The 22,409-nt window shown below is 41.0% G+C and overlaps 1 protein-coding gene across 1 annotated transcript; it reads left to right on the top strand.

Annotated features, from left to right (window-relative positions):
* The first annotated feature begins 2,032 nt into the window (after positions 1–2,032).
* On the top strand, positions 2,033–14,778 carry pitpnab (phosphatidylinositol transfer protein, alpha b). Its single transcript, XM_034550143.1, has 13 exons — positions 2,033–2,062; positions 2,273–2,516; positions 6,554–6,584; positions 9,672–9,817; positions 10,344–10,435; positions 11,246–11,253; positions 11,540–11,614; positions 12,266–12,349; positions 12,462–12,539; positions 13,284–13,394; positions 13,823–13,945; positions 14,062–14,144; positions 14,357–14,778. Exons 2-12 carry the CDS (start codon positions 2,500–2,502, stop codon positions 14,107–14,109), a joined length of 813 nt encoding a protein of 270 aa, XP_034406034.1. The 5' UTR covers positions 2,033–2,062; positions 2,273–2,499; the 3' UTR covers positions 14,110–14,144; positions 14,357–14,778.
* The last annotated feature ends 7,631 nt before the right edge of the window (positions 14,779–22,409 follow it).

Raw genomic sequence — 22,409 nt, 5'->3', positions numbered from 1 at the left:
TCTGTTTCTGAAAGTTTAAATACAAAATGCAGGTGTAAGTTAAGTTACGGTTTATAGTTAGTTAGTTAGTTAGTTTATAGCTTTGCATTTGAAATTCAGAAGAGAAGACAACAGTGGCCTTTTGAGATTTGTGAATCAGAAAAGGTGAACAACAATAATGACAAATAACAATATGCAGCTGATGGAGTTTTTAGGTTATTGTGAAACCAACCAACAGGGGTCAGTATTGGCATCCTGTTGTTGAGGGCCATCACACTTGATGAAGAAACAAGTGGAACATTTCTGCCTTATTTTAAGCCTAAATGCAACATAATTATAATTGCTTTTTGCTGATTTGGTTTAATACAGAAAGAACAGGACTTGAAACACACTGACAAAGAATAGACACTCAAACCACAGACATTCAAACCAAAACCTACAAAGATATGGGCACTGATACTGATTTCTACTTTCACACACACATACTACTGTGCAACTTCACCTTTTTCTTACACATATATTATATTATCCAGAAATGACCTGCATGCCAAATGCTGATCTGCTCTAACAACAGTGTTTACTGTGAGAGCAAGTCTCCTGCATGTCCCAGGAAGCTTGTTCGGAGGTGAGATTACTGAGTAATTCTGATTTTCCATCAGATATTCCCGGAACACTCACTACATGTTTGGTTTTACAAAGTCTATCAACACCACAAGCTACCATCTGATAGCACTCGAGTAGATGATTATCCTGTGTCCCTTAACACCCCAGCCCATCCTGTCACCTGAGAACGTCACTCACATCGGGGACAGTGGCTCCTGGAGCTCTGCTGGCCTGCTGCTGCTGCTGCTGCTGCTGCCATTTGTTGGCTGACCGACCCCTGTGGTCTGTTCAGGTTCAATAAGGCAACATGAGCCCACTGCCCAAAAGTCACAGAGAAGCAAGTAGTGGGCCCTTCACAGTATATTCTGTTGAACTATTTGATCAGGCACTTCTCCATCCAGAGTTAAAAGGGAATTTTCTCTGTGCCCTATCCCTTCATCAATCTATGAGATAGATAGATAGATAGATAGATAGATAGATAGATAGATAGATAGATAGATAGATAGATAGATAGATAGATAGATAGATAGATAGATAGATAGATAGATAGATAGATAGATAGATAGATAGATAGATAGATAGATAGATAGATGTACCTTCATTGTTATATAGTGCACATATATTAGAGAATGGAGAAGGGGTCCTATACAGATGAGAAGACAGAGGAATGCTAAGCGGATGTTGGCTACGCTATAAATACAGCAGCGGTGCGATGTTACGTAATTTTAGACTCACGCACGTACTCACTCGCATACTGCGATCTCCTGGATTAGGGACCTGTGATTCCTTGTCATCGCATCACGTGCCAACACAATCTTATAGACCCGTGGGTGGTGGTGGACCAAAGTGTCAGCCTGCGATTCCTTTGTGGGTTTATGAGGATGACTGCACAGACTGGCATTCACGGTTTCATCTTCTAAAGCATGTGGCTACATATATGTGATCGTTATTGGAAGTACACATACAACATAATGTCAGTCATCCCTGGCAGTTCGGCTATCTAGTGGACAGGAGTGGGTTTGGAGTTTCTGGAGGCAGATAATCACATTAGATGCAGCGACTTTGTTTCGAGGGCTTATAGAGCTGACGCGCCGTGCGTCTGCGCCAGCGGTGGTGGTCCCCGTGTCAACTCTTTATATACTCTGATGGTGAACGACCACGCTCTACGTCACCATGACTGCTATGACGCAGAGGGTGGAGCACACTGTGAAGAAAAAGGGTTCAGAGGTCTGTCTGATATCTTTTTATATATTTTAGGATCTGGTGCTGCTATCTTGGTGTAAAGGATTATTACAGATTTGTTTTTGACTGTGAGCGTTGTCCTTTTCTGGTTATATAAAGTTTGAAATTACACACTGAAGCCTAATCCTATTCCTGGGGGAACTAAGTTCTATTTCAACTTTAGAGAGCATCTGCATTACAAATGCAGTTGAAATATTATATTTTAAAACATTCCAAACGTCTGGTTTTTTTTTTCAGGGTGAGTTGTTCCAAAACTTAGCAGAATTAGACATGTGTATACGCTATATGCAGTGATAATGTCAAGCATATTTATGTATGATCTATCTAGAAAATTGGATGGCTCAATTAGTCCCTAGTAATTACGTCGAGGCTGTATTGACCCGCCACAACGTCCACAAACCACCCTCTGGTGAACCATCCTGTTCTGTGTGTCGTCTGCTCTGCTCAGGCCTCGCTGCTCTGCGCGCAACAGCAACGCCGCGCCGCGGTCCCGACCAGGAAGTGAATTTGAAGAAAATAAGCGACTGTGGAGGTAGAATGACATAGAGGGGGAGAGGTGGGAGAGAAGCAAGCGGAGAAAGAAGAGACCGACGGAGGGAGGGATCGACCCTGTTTCTGGACCTGTACTGAGCTGCTCCCCTCTTGGATATAGGGCATAACACACCGCCAAAAAAAATGCTCATAAAGGAATTGTAAGTAACTGTGTGTGCTCGTGTGAGTGCGTGTGTGTGTGTGTGTTTGTGTGTGTAAACGAGAGAGAGAGACGAGGATGTGCGCGCGTTTATCCGCCAGGTTTCGCAGCGCTGACATTGTGGCCGGTCGCCGGCGAGTGGAATTACAAGAGTGCGGCCAGGGAGATGCCGACATCCCGTGTACCGCTCGACTCCGTGTCCGTCATCATGTCCCCGTGCATGCGACACTCCATCGCCCTTAAGCAGTCGCCGAATAAAGCGAGAGATAGAGAAAGTGGATGCAAAGGCTGTGGATGCAGCAGCAGCCGGCGCACGCACGGCTGTGCCCTTCACATTTTGCATCACGATCCCTCCATTTGAAATCGGGAGGCTCTCGCTGTAGCAGATGAACGGGCTAAACGTCCTTTGCTCTGGTGCTAAAATGACGGAAATGCTCTATAGGAGTGTTGGTGCTGAGGGAGAAATGGCTGGTGTAAAGTAAGCCGCGCCGTGCGTCCCTGTAAGCCGCTGTGGCCATGTTATTGATGCGCGGTGAAGGTGAAACGACTGATGGAGCATTCCGGCATTTACCTCTGGAGGAATGGAGATGGCGAGGGGGAGAGGGACCCCGGGTGGGGTAACGGGGTTGGGAGGCGGCAGGTATAAGGGGGGTGGTTGCACAGCGTTGGTATAAACGGCAGCAAATGGCGAGGTTTTGACGCACCGGTCGATTGACAGCCGGGCCGAGGGGACGGGCTGGCACATCAAGTGGGAGCCTGCACGCAAACGGAAAGATGTCGTGATTTGTCACACGTTAGCCGACTTTAACACGTTGCTCATACAGGCCTCCGTGTTCTGGGTAGCGAGGCCTATTCGGAATCAGCTGGTGGTTGGTATAAGTGGAAGGCCAATGAATTGCAGATGAATTGGGATGATATGAGTTGTGAAATGATATATTAGTCATGGTAGTGGACTTCAGTCAGTATGGTGGTTCTTTCATGTGCATGCTCTTAACTGGTGTCGGCCTATACACCAGACTTGTATGAGTGAGTGACCCACATATATTCAGTATATATAGATATAAAGAATGTCAACAGCCTGGTTTCTTCCATGTTAATTGTGTAACAGTATAATTTCAGATGAGGTTGCACCCTCTATTCTACGAAATATATACATGTATTTATAATATATATGCATTTGAATTGTTTATTGCAATTCTATGGCAAGGTCAGAGCTCCACCATACTGCACATTGGCACACATGTTCAGCTGTTGGGAGCTTCAGCCTAAAAATAACACTCTGATCTTGAAAAATCTATATTGATCAGAGTCTGGCTTAAATGGAAATACATTAATCAACACTAATTATCGTCTTGATTTCTCACCAAATATATTTAATCAATTAATAGCCGAGCATTGAATAAAAAAAAAGCTCAGGCTGAGAATGATGGCATGCAAGATCCGAAGTGATTAGGGAGAGTCTCTGCAGTCTGCCTGGAAAATAATTAAATCGTTCAAGATTAAATGCTAAATGCACTTCTACACGTCGTCAACACACGGGCACCACAAGTCTTGTACATGAACACACACACACACATACACACATGCATGGGGGTCAAGACACAGTGAATTGATCAATGTACTGCTGTAGTACAGACAGTTTTCGTTCAACTGTACTGCTGAACTGACCTAAATCACTACACTTTTTCTCCAATTCTATGAGCTTTGGCAGGTGTACAGTGTTACACGAGCCACTGTACAATGCGTGATGTGATGAAGATAATGGGAAAGAAAGAGTGGAGACAGTCTGAAAAAGGGATAAGATGAGAAGACAGGAAAGATGAACAATTAAGGAGAGAAGACGGGTGTTTGCTTTCTTGAGCAACAGAGTGACACCTGATCTTCCTGTGAAGACCTTTAGACCAAGGCTATGGGAGAGAGAGAGAGAGAGAGAGAGAGAGAGAGAGACTTATTTTGGGAGATCTGTATTTAAATCTATACTGTAAGTTAAATCCTATTGTAATATTGTCATTTGACATTAGAGACGGTCTCTGCATTCATCTGGCCTCCCATCCAATCTCTGGCTGGGACTCAGACCCAGATTACATTCAATAGCAGCGAGTGGGATGCAGGATTATCTAAATGTGGGCATATGCATCACACAGTTACCAAACCGTCCACAAAGCTGCATACTCTACGTATACTCTACATTTGTAGAGTATGCAGTGTGTTTAAACTGCTGCTTCCACCAATATTGTATATATACTCCAAAACGTTTTTATTTTTATTTTCTTTACATGCTAATACTGTATGTGTGTGGTGGGGCTACATCACCAAATAATAATAAAACCAAAGACGTTCCCATAAACATGCACACTTGTGTCATCTTAAGTTTGAGTTCCAAAGGGGCGACTGCAGTTCAGTGGTGAGCAGGTCGTCCTTCAATCAGAGGATCGGAGGTTTGATCCCCGGCTCTGCTAACCCATGTGTCTGTGTCCGTGGGCAAGACACTCCCATAGCTGTGCTTACAGTGTGTAAATGTTAGTTACTCCTGGTAGCCACTGTCATCAGTGTATGGGTGTGAATGGGTGAATTGATCATATTCATCATTCTACAATGCGCCAAACTGAAGAACACATTATTATTGTATTCCTCGCTGCTCTTAATGTATACCAATTTCTTAGTAAAATAATAATGGCTACTAAAATGTGCTGTTAAACAGAATTACAAACCAGTACGGGATGTCTCCACTTAACTGTTAATGGATTACTGAGTCACTTTTTATTTATCTTTCATTTGTCTTTACGGCATCATTTGTGTACAACATGTGATATACAGTACATACTCCTAGTTGTATGTTTTGCCTTTATCTTACATTCTAGTTTCACTGAGCCTGCTGCTACACAGTCAAACTATGCACAAAGAAATGTGTTCTCGGCTCCTTCTGAAATAGTGCTGACATGGATGCTAGAAAAACTGTGTGCCAAACAGAAAAACGTTTGACACAAAACACGGAACACAAACTGAATGGGAGGAATGATCGTATGCTATATTCATGGACAGTGTGCATGCATGTATGCTTTGTTTACACTATTTTATGCAGAAGCTGAAAAGGACCAAACATTTCCATGACGCGCTTCAGTTTCAGAAACAATGCCAATTCAATTGCTGCGCGAAGCCAAAACAAATACAGTAAAAGTAAATATGATGAAAATGCAGAAACAATGTAAAGTCAAACACACACAACAGAAGACAACAGAAAAGCACTCAGAGCAGAAGTGTTCCCAGCCTCTAGGTGGAGCAGTAAGGGGGGCAGCTTGAATTTTTACAATTGGACTTCATCTTTTCCAATAATATAAGTAAATCCTGTTGCTCATATATAATGTAAAAAAATTAAGACTAAATTAAAACAATAGTGCATACTTTTTATGTTGCCTCTTTACTATGTTTAAGTAATTTTAGTTTATTATTCACACATCAAAAACAAACACTCTCTTTTGTCTGGTCTCTCTCTCTCTTTCTCACTCTCTGTGGTATTTCTGCTATATTGGTTTGCATGTTTTTGACTGCATTGTTTCTGTTTTGTATTTGTTTTGGCTTTGTGCAGCATGTTTTTTCTTCATTTGCAGTACACTTCTGTTAATATTTGGATTTTTGTTAATTGTTGGCGTTTTTGAATTGGCTGCAGCATATTTCTCCAGAAGCAGAAGCTTCATAAGTCTAGTCTGTGTGAGAGGTATAAGTCCTCCCAAAAAACTTATTTAATGTCATATGGTGTTCGTATAGCTCATAATTCCTCATTACGAATGAGGGAGCTTTCTCCAGCTCTCTGAGACAGCATCACGGAGCATGTTTGTCAGATAATTGGTGTCCAGATTGCTATTGAGCTGAATGCTTATTAAAGGTGTCAGTTTATTTTGTCAGTATGTCACTCTCAAGAGTTCTCCAGGCTAACCCGCTTCACAAGTGTGTTATTAACAAATTACAGCAGGACTAATGTCATATTATAATGCCAATAAGATGTTTGAGTAACTCCCCTTCTTTTTCCTTCTCTACCAGTCGAGTGATTCTTCCTATCTCCGTGGAGGAGGTAAGTTTTGTTTCAGTATATTTCTTTGTGTGTGTGTGTGTGTGTGTGTGTGTGTGTGTGTGTGTGTGTGTTAGCTAAAATGGCTCAAGGCTGAGCTTTTGTTATCTGATTCTTTAGTTTGTGGTGTTTGCAAGAGTGAAGCACAAATGCCTGCCATCAGTAAAGATGCTCTTTTTTGAGTGGCCTTTGGACTCTAACATGTGTTTATATTCATGCTCTACCACACACACATATGGCCTTTTGTATCTGATGTATCACATGTCCACCCTATGCATATGTAGGAAAATGCATCAGGGATCACCTTGTGAGAGAAACATCATCTTATCTTCATCATATTAAAGAGGGTTCCAATCAGATCGAGCAGTGAACCAACGCAGTCAGCACAGTCTTTCATTGTCCTCGTCCTCTTTTCTCTCTCTGTCTCTCTGTCCCCTGCTACCTTCACTTCCATTGCAGTTTGCTCTCTTCAGGCCTGCATCCTAAACGAGTCACCTGACACTACTTCCCTGCACTTCCTCTGTACACCAATCCCCACCCCCCCTTCGCTGTTGCCCAATGATATTGATGCCCTTACCACAGAGTAATCAACTTTTAGTAGAGATAGTTAACTTGTGCTGTTTAATCATGATAAATAAGACAGCACATTCCCTATGCATTACCTCAAAGCCACGGGAGTTCAAAGAGCCAAGCCCTGAGAAATATCTTTTGACTGCTCAGATCTGTGCATGCACTCATTTTATTTGTGACTCAAAAGCACGAGGCAGTGGACAAAGAAAAATGTCCCTCGGATGTATTTTCCTTGCATTTCCTCTGGCTCATGGAGGCTTTGGATCTACACATGTTACTTCTCATTAGCTGTGTGTGTTTGTAGCCTGTAGATCTTAATCATATCTCTACGTAATGAGGCAGGTTTCCTCTCGAGCAGGAAGCCCGGAGATCGTGTGGCGCTCAGCATGCAGTGTCACTATTAGATGCTAATACAACATACTAAAAGAGAATTATTCTACTAAAATGTGACGCACAAGGCCTGAATACAGTTGAGTAACGTCCCCTGTCTCTTGAACCACGTGTGCTCCCTCTGCCCTTGAATCACGTCCCTCCAGAGCTTCATCTTCTCTGTCTTCCTCTCTGCATCCCAACTCTCTGAAGTAGCAGTCTTCAGTAATTTGTCATCAAATCACACTTTTGGGTGAGGTTTCATCATCGATTTTATTTCCTTTCTTTCATTGTTTTTCACTGCTTAAATTTGATTATTTCCCAAAAAGAATGACTCAAGGGATGACTACAGATCAATCCCTTATACAAAGGTTTTGTTTTGGGGTGTAACTGTTGAATGAGGCGGTTCCAGCTGTTGAAACCCCTGGAGAGTTTACTGAATTACATTTCCTAGATGTTAACTCCCCCCAGGAGCAGATGTTAACCTAAAGTGTTTCATTTTGTGAAAGAAAAAAAGAAAAAAAATTAAACTAAACATGGACTCACCTCACAAAGCAAGGTTGAATTGTATTTGTACAACACTGTTACCCAGGAGGCTTTGCTGTTCCCACATACCATTTATTTAGTCAGCAGTTGACTTGAGGGCTGACTTGTCTCTCTGTTGTTCTACAGTAGAAATGGTGTCTAGAAATTCAATCCAGAGACCATCACGATCACAATTACTCCGTCTTTATTTCATCTTAGTGTTCACATTACATGAAGGTCATTCAAATCAGTTTGGCAAAGGTTTTCTAGTCAGTCTTTTTGCCTTTGTCAGTCATAACCTTTTAAATGAGCACAAAAGGTCCAAAGGTCATGGTTGAAAGGAGCAGTCTCTGAATAGTGGCCGTTCTTTGGTCACCTTCCTAATATCCAACTGTCCTCAGGTAGCTTAAACAACTGATATGTCTGAGTGTCCAAATCTCCACTCAAATTAAGGTGAAAACCTTAAGATATGGAGGAAAATCTACTTAGCAATTCAATAAGATTAAAAGATTTGTTGCACATACTGTAAGAGATAAGAGATGATTTTATGTGAGTATTTCGTTGTCTTTCAAGGTGAAGAAATCCACCATATCCTTAGTCAAGCAATTCCTGGACCCTATTATAGTAACATTGTAGTTATGATGGAGTTTAATAGAAAACATGTCAGCAATCCAAAACGAGTTCTGTATAAGAGAGAGAGAAACCATCTCTCTGGAATAGTGAATATGTACCAACATTCAAACAAACTGTCCATTCATTATTTATTTTAAATAGTTTTCATCACAGTTTATTTCTTTACTACATATGTGCATTTGTTGTGCTAAAGCAGATACAGTACATAATTGATAAATATTATTAAAACCTTTATTATTATTATTATTTTCCCTTTTGTTATTTATTGACTGTTTTGTGGTCTGTTAGGCCAAGTTCATCTTTGTACACCACGGTGCACTAATTATTACTCCTTTTTTTATATGAATATTTTGTCAGTGTTCCAGGAGGGGGCAGAAGAGCATTTGATCACCATGTCACTTAGTTAAGTTAGTTAAAATAGGATCCTCACACTGCTTATATTACTTCTTCATAACTAAATAAGAATAGAACAGAAAGAATAACTGTAATCCTTCTCCAGTGAAAACGATGTGTAAAGACTTCATTGACTTGTTTCATCTTTGTGATGTTGTACATGTATCTGCGCTCTGGTCCAGCTTTGTGCAGAGGTTATATGGAGGATTAGAGGTGATTAAGAAATGAAAGGAGCCATTGTCCTGTGTTTAAACACTCACATGCACACTCGGGACCAGGAAGATGGAGAATAGGAGGAAGACAGGGGCGAAACAAGGAGAAAGTGTACAGTTTGGAGCCAGTTTGAGGAAACAAGCTCGGTCCAACAAAAACATGTTGATGTGTAATGAAGGCAAACAAGAGTGTGTGGGAGAGATTACGAGGATTCAGGGACAAAGAAAGGACAAGGTAGAGATCAGGAAAAGGATCAGAGAAAAAAGTAATCCACCACTTTTGAGTGAAATAGAAAAAAAAGATATATGTTTCCGTGAAAGCTGCTTGTTTCTCACTTTAAACACACTTTATTCCTCATTCTAACCGATTGTTTCTCTCTGTTTTTAGTACCAGGTTGGCCAACTGTACTCTGTAGCTGAGGCCAGTAAGAATGAGACGGGTGGAGGAGAAGGAGTGGAGGTGCTAAAAAATGAGCCCTACGAGAAAGATGGCGAGAAGGGACAGTACACACACAAAATTTACCATTTGCAGAGGTAAGCAGTTGTCCGACAGGTTTAAAAGTTAACTCAGGAAGCTTACAGTACTTCATTCATCTCTCCCTCGAGGCTGCATCTCTTGGCTCCTCTCCATTTAGACATATTTCTGCTTATATATATATATATATATATATATATATATATATATATATATATATATATATCCCACGACTATAAAGTCTTCTCCCTCTTTCACTCCGAGCAGTTTAGTAAGTCTAAAACAAAATTGTTCAGCAACAGTTTAACATTTTGGGGAAATGTTATATTTGCTCACTCACCAAGAGTTCGATTAAAAGGTGTGTATGTTAAATATGAAGCTACCTCCAGCAGCCAGGTCAGCTTAGTTTAGCACAAATGCCGCAAGCTGGTATCACAGCCTCAGAGAAATGTAATGTCCATACCAAATAGCTTAAATAAGACTAAGTCATGCTTATCTCTTCGGATAAAAATACATAAATAATAGAAATTTAAATACTATTCGACTTACCTTGGTCGGTTCTCTCTTCACTTCCCTGTCTTGCAGTAAAGTGCCGTCATTCGTCAGAATGTTGGCTCCAGCTTCAGCTCTCAACATCCACGAGAAAGCCTGGAACGCATACCCATACTGTCGCACAGGTAGCCCCCCCCCCCCCCCACCCCACCCACACACACACCCCCACACACACACACACAATAAAATAAGTAGTGTGAGAGATCCATAATAAATTGAAAAGAATACATTTCACAGTCACAGACACTCCATCGATCTACTTGAAGGTCCAATCGAGGTCCCAGGAGGAAGTCACATCTTCCAAACAACCTTTTAATTTACTGAGCATGGACTCATAGGATGCAATCTCTATTGCATTGGCCAAATCTTTTAAATCTGGAGAGTTTTCCAAGGCCTTAAAATAATCAAGGAGATTTCAACCGCACCCACCAGAATAACTGAAAACCTGTTGATACCTTACATAAACTTGAATGTAATTTTATGTGTGAACACAGTTGACTCAAATGACTTAGAGGTCAGATAGATGCTGATCTGTCACGGAGATTGTCATTGTCTTTGTACCTCTCTGTCTCTGTGTCTCTATCACCTTGAAGTATAGTTGAATTATTAACTGCCTGTCCAGTGAGAAGAGCCACACAATCGCTAGAGCCTTTGAGGCTGAGATCACACACACACGCTCACACACTCACACACTCACACACTCTTAACAGCTGCCAGACAGCCATCTTTCATACAACGACATGGGACAGTCAAAGACACAACCTGAACCTACTCACAAGATACCCACTGACAGATATTGATGAATAATTCCCTTCCTCTTCCTCTGTACATGGTCCATACTCTAAGAGCTATTACATGTCTCAAATGTTCCTCAACTGCATTATTTCCTTTCTTTCTCTGTTTGCTCCTTCGCTTTCTTTCATCTGGCTTTGCAGTTATCACTGTAAGTATTTCCTTTTCTTTTCCACTCACAGATTGCATGCCATAAAGCAAACTTGGATGCCAATAGAGGCAACAAATGAAGCAGAAAGTTGAGAAAGAAATGTGATCTATTTCAGCGACGCAGCAGCAGCAGCACGGCTAGTCAGACACAATGACTCTGTGTTTGTGTCGGTGTGTGTATGAGAGACTGTCCTGTATTGTATTTAATGTTTTTTCACTTGCATGCATTTTATTCTGTAGATGTATTGTTCCCTCGCCTCTCAGGATTATTTCTCTTTTCTCTGCAGAACGAGTATATGAAAGATAACTTCCTGATCAAGATTGAGACATGGCACAAACCTGACACGGGGCACCTCGATAATGTAATTAGTAAAGACGGTATTGAGCTAAGGAGGTGCATGCATGTATTTAAGCGGCATGAAGATTTATTTATATGTTTTTGGGAGGACTTAAAACAATGCACGTGTCAAAGAAGTGCTCATTTTATACCACTAATGGTTGATTTTAAATGTTTTTTGTTTATTATCAATTTCCTTTAATGCAAAATGTTTAGTGACAACATTTCATAATACTTCAGTCGTTTTTTGTCCTTTAATAAAAGAAATGCTCTGTGAATAGTTGTGCAGAACTTACCGAAACCAGCCCCTCGTTATATGACTCCCAAAATTACTTTGGAACACTGCTCCTATATATAAATTAACACGTTAATGAAAAAAACACTACTGTGTACTACTACGTATGGGCTGCACCAGCCTCTAGTGGGTAAACTGGGTAAAGCAGGATGGAATTAAACAGCTTGATTTGATAATTTGGACTAAAGAATTCAGTTTACTTTATTCAAGCCACAAAAATGACTTTGTCTTTATTCTCGCATGTTGTTTCACTGCTAAAAAGGGCATATTTTTACTTGTATCATGTGGGCTTACAACATATATTTTACTCTGTTTGTTGTATGTGGGCTGCCTGCAGAGATGTGTGCCTCTATCCATCTGTGCTCTGTGCTGCTGTTTCAGGTACACGGTTTGGACGCAGAAACCTGGAAGAAAGTGGACGTAGTCTATATCGATATCGCAGACAGAAGCCAAGTGGATTCGAAGGTGAAAACAATTAACTTAAAATCCACATTGAGACGATTGCAGCCACTAGATCTCGTAGTTTTGGCATCATCTCATCCATATTGTTTATTCTGTTTTTTCTGCCTCTCTCCAGGACTACAAGCCAGAGGAGGACCCTTGCAGGTACAAGTCAGTGAAGACAGGACGAGGCCCTCTAGGACCAGACTGGAAGGTACAGTGTCTTGTTGTTAATTTCTCAGTTGGTTGAGACACATTTGAAGCCACTGAAATACATGATAAGCATAGAACTCCAACCACAATACTGTTACTTATTAACATGAAATTATCGTTTTTACTCCTGATTCAAAAAGTGAAACTAGAAGACCTAGGACTGTTGATATACAGTACAAGCCTTGTGATACATGAAACAAAGCAGCGTTTAACTACCATTTTCACACTCCAGATGGCCTGAAAATATTTGTTTATTGCAATGATCAGATGAGATACAAAATAAGAGGAGCCGTGTGTGTGTTCCCTCTTGACTTTATTTGTTGGCTTGCTTTCCTCCATTCTGGTTCTCTTCTCATGCACTGATTCGGTTAAGCTGAACATCAGAGTTATTTTGTCTTACCGAGGTTCAACATGCAAAAACATCTCAAATGTCGCAGACAAGCAAATTGGTGCCGACGGTGCAAGACGCTCACTCACAGCCTAAAATCGTCCGTTGGCCTGGTGAGTCAGGGCCTTAGCACAACTACCCACTAGCATTTTGTGGATATGCCAGTATTTGTATTTACTCAATTTACATTTGAATTTTTAGGTCAACCAACAAGTAAACACAAGTCGTCAGTATTTCTAAAGCCATGGTTCTGACTGACTGTAAAACTAAATAGAAATAAAACATATTGAGCCTATATATTTGCATATTTTATAGCCCAGCCCAGTTATGTATGTGTGTACATTTGTGCACTTGCAGAAGGAACTTCCTAAGAAGACAGACTGCCCACACATGTGTGCCTACAAACTGGTCACTGTCAAATTCAAGTGGTGGGGCCTGCAAAATAAAGTGGAGAGCTTCATTCAAAAGGTGGGTTTACAGTGTCGACTGTTTGTCACTCCGTGATCATTATGACATCCAGGTAGTCACAGGTCAACGTCTACTGAGGAGGGATTGTGGCTAACGGTTGAACATGATCTTGCAGGACAGACCTCGGTTGTGTGTGTGTGTGTGTGTGTATGTGTGTGTGTGTGTTAAGGACTGTTAGTGTCTCATATCCTGTGCATGCATACAGTACATACAGTGTCTCACATCTTGTTAGCTTGAGGTTACAGTGGAAAAGTACCACCCACTACTGTGTACTACTACGTATGGGCTGCACCAGCCTCTAGTGGGTAAACTGGGAAAAGCAGGATGGAATTAAACAGCTTGATTTGATCAATTGGACTAAAGAATTCCGCTTACTTTATTCAAGCCACAAAATGACTTTGTCTTTATTCTCACATGTTGTTTCACAGCAAGAGAAGCGTTTGTTCACTAATTTCCATCGTCAGCTGTTCTGCTGGATTGACAAGTGGATTGACTTGAACATGGGAGACATCCGTCGCATGGAGGAGGAGACACGCAAGGAGCTAGATGAGGTGAGAAAAAGATGTTTTCCTAAGTCAGTAGACAACATTTAGTAAATCATGCTTGAATAAGAATCTGAATCATCATTCAGCTACAACATTTCTGTGTCTGATCTTGTGTGCGTCAGATGAGAGTGAAGGACCCAGTGAAAGGGATGGTGGCTCTAGAGGACTGACGTTGTGTTGGACCGTGAATGCTGCTGCTAATCAGGTTAAAGGAACTTAACTGTTTTGTTTCATGGTAGCTCAAGTATTTGTTTGACTGTCTGTACACATATCTTTATATATATATTTATATATATATATATATATATATATATATATATATATATATATATATATATATATGGATGGATTATTTATTTATTTACATAGTGGAAAAGGTTTCTTATGTATGCTCTTACCTCTTTCTGTCTCTTTCAGACCAGACTACCCAGACACCAGCGGATTCACATCCTACGTCTATTCCTACAGACACAACATCTGACCGGCTGGTCCAACTCCCCCTTGCCCCTCCCTCCCTTGGTACAATCTGGTTTTCAGGGACCTGGACCCAGTAAACTCCCAGTTTTCTGATGATCTCCTCCACCACATCCCACCTCCCTTGACTCCCATCCATATTTTCATCCAGTGTCCTCATCTTATTAAGTGCTCTGAGGCCTCCAGTAGCAACACTTTAGATCTTGTCAATCAGTCCTCTCTTTCTCTCTCTCAGCCCTGAAACTGTTCTACACTACAGAGAATAATGTCATTTATCTCTGCAATTTAGAATCTATTTCTATTTAAGATATCCCAATGGTGTATATATACAGTATACCATATATCGGGGAGCTGAATAATTGTATTGAAATATATATAGACATGCATATATATATATATATATATATATATATATATATATATATATATATATATATATAAATATAAATATATATGAACAGGGTTTTTTTAAAGATTTTGTCTGTAAGTTAGTCTGTGGATGTTTATTTTTGAGAACAAGCTCTATCTGCTCAGTGTCGAGTTTTAATCCTGTGATTATTTAATTTTTTGATTTGTCATAATACCTCCTAATCTCCATTTGTGTGTTGTTTCCTATATGCAATGTTTCCTTTTATTGTTCAAACCAATTTGCAAGTTTATAAACCACCGCTGTAAGGTTGGGATTGTGATGAGAGAAGTAATGTTGTCTCTGCTGTACTCCTGACCTACCAGATAGGATTTATTCCCAGTATCTCCCTTAATATGTTGAGGCATCCATTGGCTTGTCTGCTGCTTTGCGAGTTTGTGTGTGTTTGTGTGCGCGCTCGTGTGTGTGTTCGCGCGTGTGTGTGGTGTGTGCGTACGTGTGTGTGTGTGTGTGTGTGTGTGTGGTGCTGTGGCATTGTACATTCATCAAGCTTACACACTCATCAATACACACACACACATAAACACACACACACATAGTATACAAGATATAAGTAAAATGTGTCACTCTGCAAAGGAAAAAATACTTTCCACAGACTTCACATCGTTTTTGCTGAAAAACTCTGATTTAAACATCGGCAGCCATCATCGATACACAGCTCCTGATGCTCTCTGTAGATAGATAAATGGTTCTTTGAAAGTAAAACTTGATGTGATCTGCATCGGTTCTTGCCCTGTCACCCATTCTGTCACCTCCAGTGGATAAATGGTCTTATCCAGCGATAGCAATAACTACCATGACACGTTGGTCTCTCCTTTTGTCATCACAAATGTAATCTTACTCTACTGTTTGCTCCTATGCTGAAAACAGTTTTAGTAAAGCAGAGCCCAAGCTGAAAGTCAAGGATGGTTTAGGTGTTGATTATTTATTTATTAAATGCTGGTTTTATTGTGTTTGTCTTTGGAAGAGGCAGATTTCTCTCCTACTGGAATCTGAAGCCTGTTACGTGTAGTAGTGTGGTTTTTCAGTATATGCATGAGTGTACATGAGTGACGTAAAGTAGTGTCTCGGAAGAGATCTGATGCTGGCTTGTAAAGAAGGGAGGAAGTAATGGAGCTATAGGGGTGATGACAGCAGCCACTAACCGTCCTCCTCTGGTTGACGTCTGTTTGGCCTCCTTTGTCCTCAGTTACTTGTATTATCCGTCGTCTGTGTACCTTCCCTACACATTGTATAACAGCGTGGACACTTTAAAGAGCAAGCAACGGATAATGTCAAAAAAATAATACTGATTTAGGTCACTCGGATTAATACATATGGATCACGTCATGGCCAAAATGAATCCCATCAGATCGAGTATACAATCATAGATTGAATGTTTAAGTGTATGAATATCAGTTCCACTGAAGGGCTTTTCAAACAAAGACTGTATCAATTCCAGCTTTTAATAAAAGGTCTGTATTGTCCTAATATATATATATATATATATATATATGGTATTTTAATGTTGTTTTTTCAGTCTGTAGCAGCTCATTCTTGAGAAGAATTCAGAAGAATAAATACAAATATGCTAAATTCAGTCTAACTCATGACATGACAGAGTGCAGCGAATAATTATAGTTAAATGAATTGCTATACTATCTTTATATATTTGTTATAGCACCCTGAGGTGTCAATATAATTGGGGTGAATTTGTTGTCAATAGCAGCATTGACACCAGTCTTCCAAGGCCTCTTGAATTATGATTATAACACACATAGTTTTACAGGATGATATTTGATTGGTGTTATTGTGCAATTATTAGCTTCTACATCTGTGTGATCCGTCTGAAGCCTAAGCACAGAAGCCAATAAATCAAAGTGTATTTTTCTTGCCTTAAGTAGACTAAAGGTGTAAAAAGGCCGTTAAAAGCTGCTCAGGGCATTATTGGCAACCATTCAAGCATGGAAGTTTATACTTGCTTCATTTTGTGTGACCTCTTTCATATCCCTATATTTCTGTGTGTCAGATTAAGTTTATAAACCCGTCACTGCGTTTCTGTTGCCTCCCCTTTAAAGAAAACACTGGACCTGGATATCCAACCCTTCCACCTCTCTGTGTCCATCGAGCATCTCACTCACTGTCTGTGATGGGGCTACCAACGGAATCATGGAGATTTGTGGATGTACTGTATGTATTGACTTTGTAAATAGTAAATAAATTAATGTAGATGAACACATATATATATATCTATATATATATATATATGACTGTCCTGCCAGACCTTCAGCATACCCTCTTGACACTTGATCCTCTTATTCCAACGCTATCACAGACCACACTGACCAATTGGTTCTCAGAAAGGTATCATTGTGAGGAACTGTAGAGTCATAATTGCTGAAGTTTAGTGCTGACAAGACATTTTGCGAAATACTGTCAGCTGTAGACATTAAGAAAACACATTTTCGCATATTATAGATGAGTTACTGCAGATTTGAGGATGCTCCAGTGAAGAGCTGCTGTGTGGTTTTAAAAAAAAACATTAAAAGCAAAAACCCTGTTCTCTATTTCCGCTCCTTCTCATGTTGTTCTTCCCTCACAGCGACCATGTCTTATTGGCAGGACAGTGCAGATATATATTTTTGTTCTGAGTGTTGTTGTACCTCTGTTGTCGGTCTCTGAACTACACTCACTTCTCTCAATGAAAAGGAACATATAAAGGCAGCTTGGGTCAGTTCATTGATCCACATATTTAGCTGATGGTGTCCGCCTCGGTGGAAGTTAGGTTTTCCCCTCATATGGTTTATGATGACGATTGAGGGGAAATTATTTCACATTTAGGAGCAATGGGAGCCGAAACGTTGGAGTTATAGAAAAAAGATGATTAGATGTGGTTGTTTAAAAACCGATACTGACACTAAGTCCATTTTAAGAGCCTGAAGACACCATACAAACTTGTGAGAGAACATGGTTTAACAGAGACAATCTCATAGATATCTGTTGTTAGATTCCTCGATTCATAATCAGAATATGAAACCAAATGATTCCACAAACCCAAACTGTTTTAAAATCTCTCTCTCTTATTCTCTGTCATCCCTGTTAACTTGTCTCCTGTTTTTCTTTCTTTTATTGTGATATTGTGCCTTTTTGTCATCTTCCAATAACACTACTGTACATTGGAGACGTAAAGAAATGAATAAAAAGAAGCAAAGCAACTGTACATATGTTTTGATGTGAATGCTTTTTACTGCACCGTGAGACAAGAGCAAAGATCTCACTTGTTTATCTCCACAAGACATGAACCGCAGTTTGCACACTGTTATTGTTTTGGAAGGTGTGTTTGGTAAGTAACACATGCAGTCTGCACCTAAAGTCCACTCAAAAATAAATAACTGGGCAATAAATGTACAAATACTACTAATACTGTTATGATGGATAGGTTTTACTCTTGCTAATACTTAGAAGACTGTATATGTACTTATTGTTTGGATAAAAAAAAGTTTTACAATTAATACGTCAACAATTCATTTATAAATTAATTGGACATAAATTGGATAGAGCAAAGATATATTAACAAAATATGTATACGGTAAATGAATAAACCTGTATAAAATAGGAATGTTATGTTGGCGAATATTACATGAGTAATAATTGCATATTGTGGCTGATTGCTCCAACAGCTTGTTTCAGCTTCAAGCTCTTCGAAGATCTGGTCGAAGGAGATTCCTCACAATAACGCCAGGAAAGCTCTCTCTTAGTCGCTCTGCTGCCTCCGTTGAGGGATTACACAAAGGAATTACAGGCACCTCCAGATTAAGATGGAGGCAGAAAAAGAGAAAGGACAACTGAAGGATGAGACTATTGAGGACAACTCTGTCAACTCTGTCAGCAGCAGGTGGCTCATATGGAGACGCTGCTGAAGCTACAGGAAGAGGAGGAAGAGAAGAAAGTCAAAGTGGGTCAAATGACTCTTCATCAAATTGAGAATGCTAACTGTATTTCCACAGTGAACGGTTCGAACAAAGAGAAACCAGACCAAGACAATTACAGTAGACAGACCAAAATCAGATGTGAACAATTTATAGAAAAAAAACATTGTCTAGAAGAACCTTATTGGAATGAAAAATAGCTTTGGTCACTGAGCCAATGAATATTAGTCAAGCTACACATTTGATAATAGGCTAGTATTGGGCTTATGTATTAATCTTACTAACTGCACAACCAACCACTATTTACCCTTTGCAACATCTAGCCGTGTTATATTTTGTTTTAATGAGGACAAAACCTGAAAGGTGTCCTTTTGATTACAGGCCATACGACTTTGTATCCCTCTCCCACCAACAGACCGTCAAGGACATGTTAGTGACTCAGTTCTGGTACCAAGTTAAGAAACTATAAGGAGTGCATCCTTTACTTTTAATGAATGAATAGCCTAGTGTTGACAATTAATGATGAAAATGTGTCTGAATATATGGTAAGAGTTAAACATTTTGGAAAATGTGTTTTATTCCGAGTTTATAACTCTGAGCAAGAACGTGAATAAAGACAACATTGATCTTTAGAAATGAGCTAAATGAATAATTAATTACCTAAACATTTGGTAACAATGTGCTATGAATGGCCTTTTATTGAGTTTTGGAGAAAATATATGTAAAACTTGTTGCTGTTTATCCATCCATCCATCCATTATCACCCGCTTATCCGGGGTCGGGTCGCGGTGGCAGCAGGTTCAGCAGGCCGACCCAGGCTTCCCTCTCACCCGCAGCACTTTCCAGCTCATTCTGGGGGATCCCGAGGCGTTCCAAGGCCAGCCGGGAGATATAATCCCTCCAGCGTGTCCTCGGTCTTCCCCGGGGCCTCCTACCAGTTGGACGTGCCCGGAAAACCTCTAATGGGAGGCGTCCAGGAGGCATCCTAACTAGATGCCCGAACCACCTCAGCTGACTCCTTTCGACACGAAGGAGCAGCGACTCGACTCCAAGCTCCCCCCTGATGTCCGAGCTCCTTACCCTATCTCTAAGGCTGAGCCCGGCCACCCTACGGAGGAAGCTCATTTCGGCCGCTTGTATCCGAGATCTCGTTCTTTCGGTCACGACCCAGAGTTCGTGACCATAGGTGAGGGTTGGAACGTAGACCGACCAGTAAATGGAGAGCTTTGCCTTCCGGCTCAGCTCCCTCTTCACTAAGACGGACCGGTACAGCGCCTGTTTTACTGCTGCAGCCGCACCGATCCGCCTATCGATCTCCCGCTCCACCTTACCCTCACTCGTGAACAAGACCCCGAGATACTTGAACTCCTTCGCTTGGGGTAGGCAGTTTGCCCCCACCTGGAGGGAGCAATCCGCCGGTTTCCGGCAGAGCACCATGGCCTCAGATTTGGAGGTGCTAACTCTCATCCCTGCCGCTTCGCACTCGGCTGCAAAACGCCGCAGTGAATGCTGGAGGTCACGGTCCGAGGAGGCAAACAGGACCACATCATCCGCAAACAGCAGAGAGGCGATCCCGAGACTCCCGAACCGGATCCTCTCCGCCCCCTGGCTGCGCCTAGATATCCTGTCCATGAAGGTCACGAACAGGACCGGTGATAAAGGGCAGCCCTGGCGGAGGCCAACACCCACCGGGAACATGTCTGACTTACTACCGAGGAGACGAACACAGCTCCTACTGCAGGCATACAGAGACCGGATGGCCCGTGCCAACGGGTCCGGCACCCCATACTCCCGCAGCACCCCCCACAAAAACCCCCGAGGGACCCGGTCGAAAGCCTTCTCCAGGTTGTTGCTGTTTAAAATATTTCAAATCCACATGTTTTCAACTGCCATATTTCACTTCATTAAGACCAGAGCCCATACTGTGAATATGACTCTTGTTTATGATTGTTCAGCATGGCACTTTGACTGAACTAGCACCCAAGCAGAGCACCGTACACATTCCATACTGTTCGGATTATTTATGCACATACAAAGAGGGCTTTGGTGCAACAAATACCTTGCGTCATGGTGATTCGATAAACAGACATGTCCATTCATGAATAAGATAATACTTTCTCGCCGGGTTAACCAACCTGGGATAATAGCTTGATCCGATGTTACGCTTAAAGTCCAGAGCAGGTTGTGCGAGGGAGCTTGAAGGGGAGCAGCTGAGAACTAAGTGGGAACCAAAAAGAGAACCAACAAGTCCAATAACGGGACTCACCGGAGGAAAGCAGACCCAGGCTCTTGACTCCCCTTTGGAGACCTTCGTCGTCTGCGCTCACGGGGTCTGCGGCTTTTTCCGGACACCACAAGAAAGGCACACGGGTCAAGGTACTGAATGGATGACGCTGTCTTGTTTTTCAGCTGGCGTGTAAAATGGAAGAAAGAATCATTTAAGGTTATTTTCATGATATTGATATTTTGCATATTAGAGGGGAAATGTGTTTCCTTGTTTCTGTCCAAGGAGAGAACTGTGTAGAGAACAACGTTTCCGAAAGGGCCAACGTGGGTTAATGTGGTTAAAATGTGTGTGTGTGTGTGTGTGTGTGTGTGTGTGTGTGTGTGTGTGTGTGTGTGTGTGTGTGTGTGTGTGTGTGTGTGTCTGTAAGTGTAGGTGTGTGTCTGTAAGTGTAGGTGTGTGTGTGAGTGTGTGTGTCACATGGGTTACATTATTTACCTTCTGGAGACCAGAATGAAGACACGCACTATAACATAAGGGGGGTCAGGTTGAGGTAGAAAGCAATTACATGGTAAAGCTACATTAATATTATATAAATATTTTAAAATGTGTGAGTTTTCAGAGTTGTAATTACGAACCCTCAGATAATTATCATGTGATTGCAGTTTCCTTCAGCTCTCAGGATTATAGCATGTTTCAGCTCACTATTTTAGTTTTAGGTCTCATGTCTTTACTGTTTTGGTCAGAAGATTATCTCACTGAATAAAATACGTATAATAAACTTGTGTTTTCTACAGAGCACATTTTTTGCAATAATCAAAAATCCAATGGAATAATCCCACTGGTTTTTTGTTGAGGAAGCCAGTGTGATGCTAACTTCCGGGGTTGACCTACAAAAACACTTCATACCTGCACCACTCTGTATTGGACATTTGTCAGGTGACCAGAGACACGACTCCAAATTAATACTAATGCAGCTCTGTGTCTGCTGTGTGTGCAGTTAGCCAACTAATTTACAACATTTGAGCCATAGATAATATTCCCATGTGTTTTTAGCTTGTCTTGCTGCCCTCAAATGTTAAAAAATCCATTAACACTCAGTTTTAAGTCCACCACACGCTTTTTACACAGCCTAAATGAATGCTCAACTCTAAATTGTTCCTGCAGTGTGTGCTATTCAGCTCTGGGTTAAGACTTTAACCCACTAACACCGTACATATCACAATCTGTTTATCAAGTTTTACAAAATGGCTCCCAGGTAAAGTGTCTCTGTTATTAAATATGACCTTCAGGGCATTTCCACTTTAACGTGGATGAAGCTAACCGTGATTTGACAGGATTACAAAGCCATTTCATAAATGACTTTCAGGCATCTGTGTCAGGTCTCTTTTTAAAATGGCTCTCATAGAAGAAAGTATTTTATCGTAGCATGTGTGT

Source organism: Cyclopterus lumpus, chromosome 14 (assembly GCF_009769545.1).
Source record: "Cyclopterus lumpus isolate fCycLum1 chromosome 14, fCycLum1.pri, whole genome shotgun sequence".
In the NCBI taxonomy this organism is placed as follows: Eukaryota; Metazoa; Chordata; class Actinopteri; order Perciformes; family Cyclopteridae; genus Cyclopterus; species Cyclopterus lumpus.
Note: the sequence above shows the minus strand (reverse complement) of the source record. Positions and strands in the feature narration are given on the sequence as shown.

What these genes read in the sequence shown, in the direction of transcription:
- pitpnab (XM_034550143.1), top strand. An exon ending in TTCCTATCTCCGTGGAGGAG is followed by an intron (nt 6,585 to 9,671) that starts GTAAGTTTTGTT and finishes CTCTGTTTTTAG; the next exon opens with TACCAGGTTGGCCAACTGTA. An exon ending in ACACGGGGCACCTCGATAAT is followed by an intron (nt 11,615 to 12,265) that starts GTAATTAGTAAA and finishes CTGCTGTTTCAG; the next exon opens with GTACACGGTTTGGACGCAGA.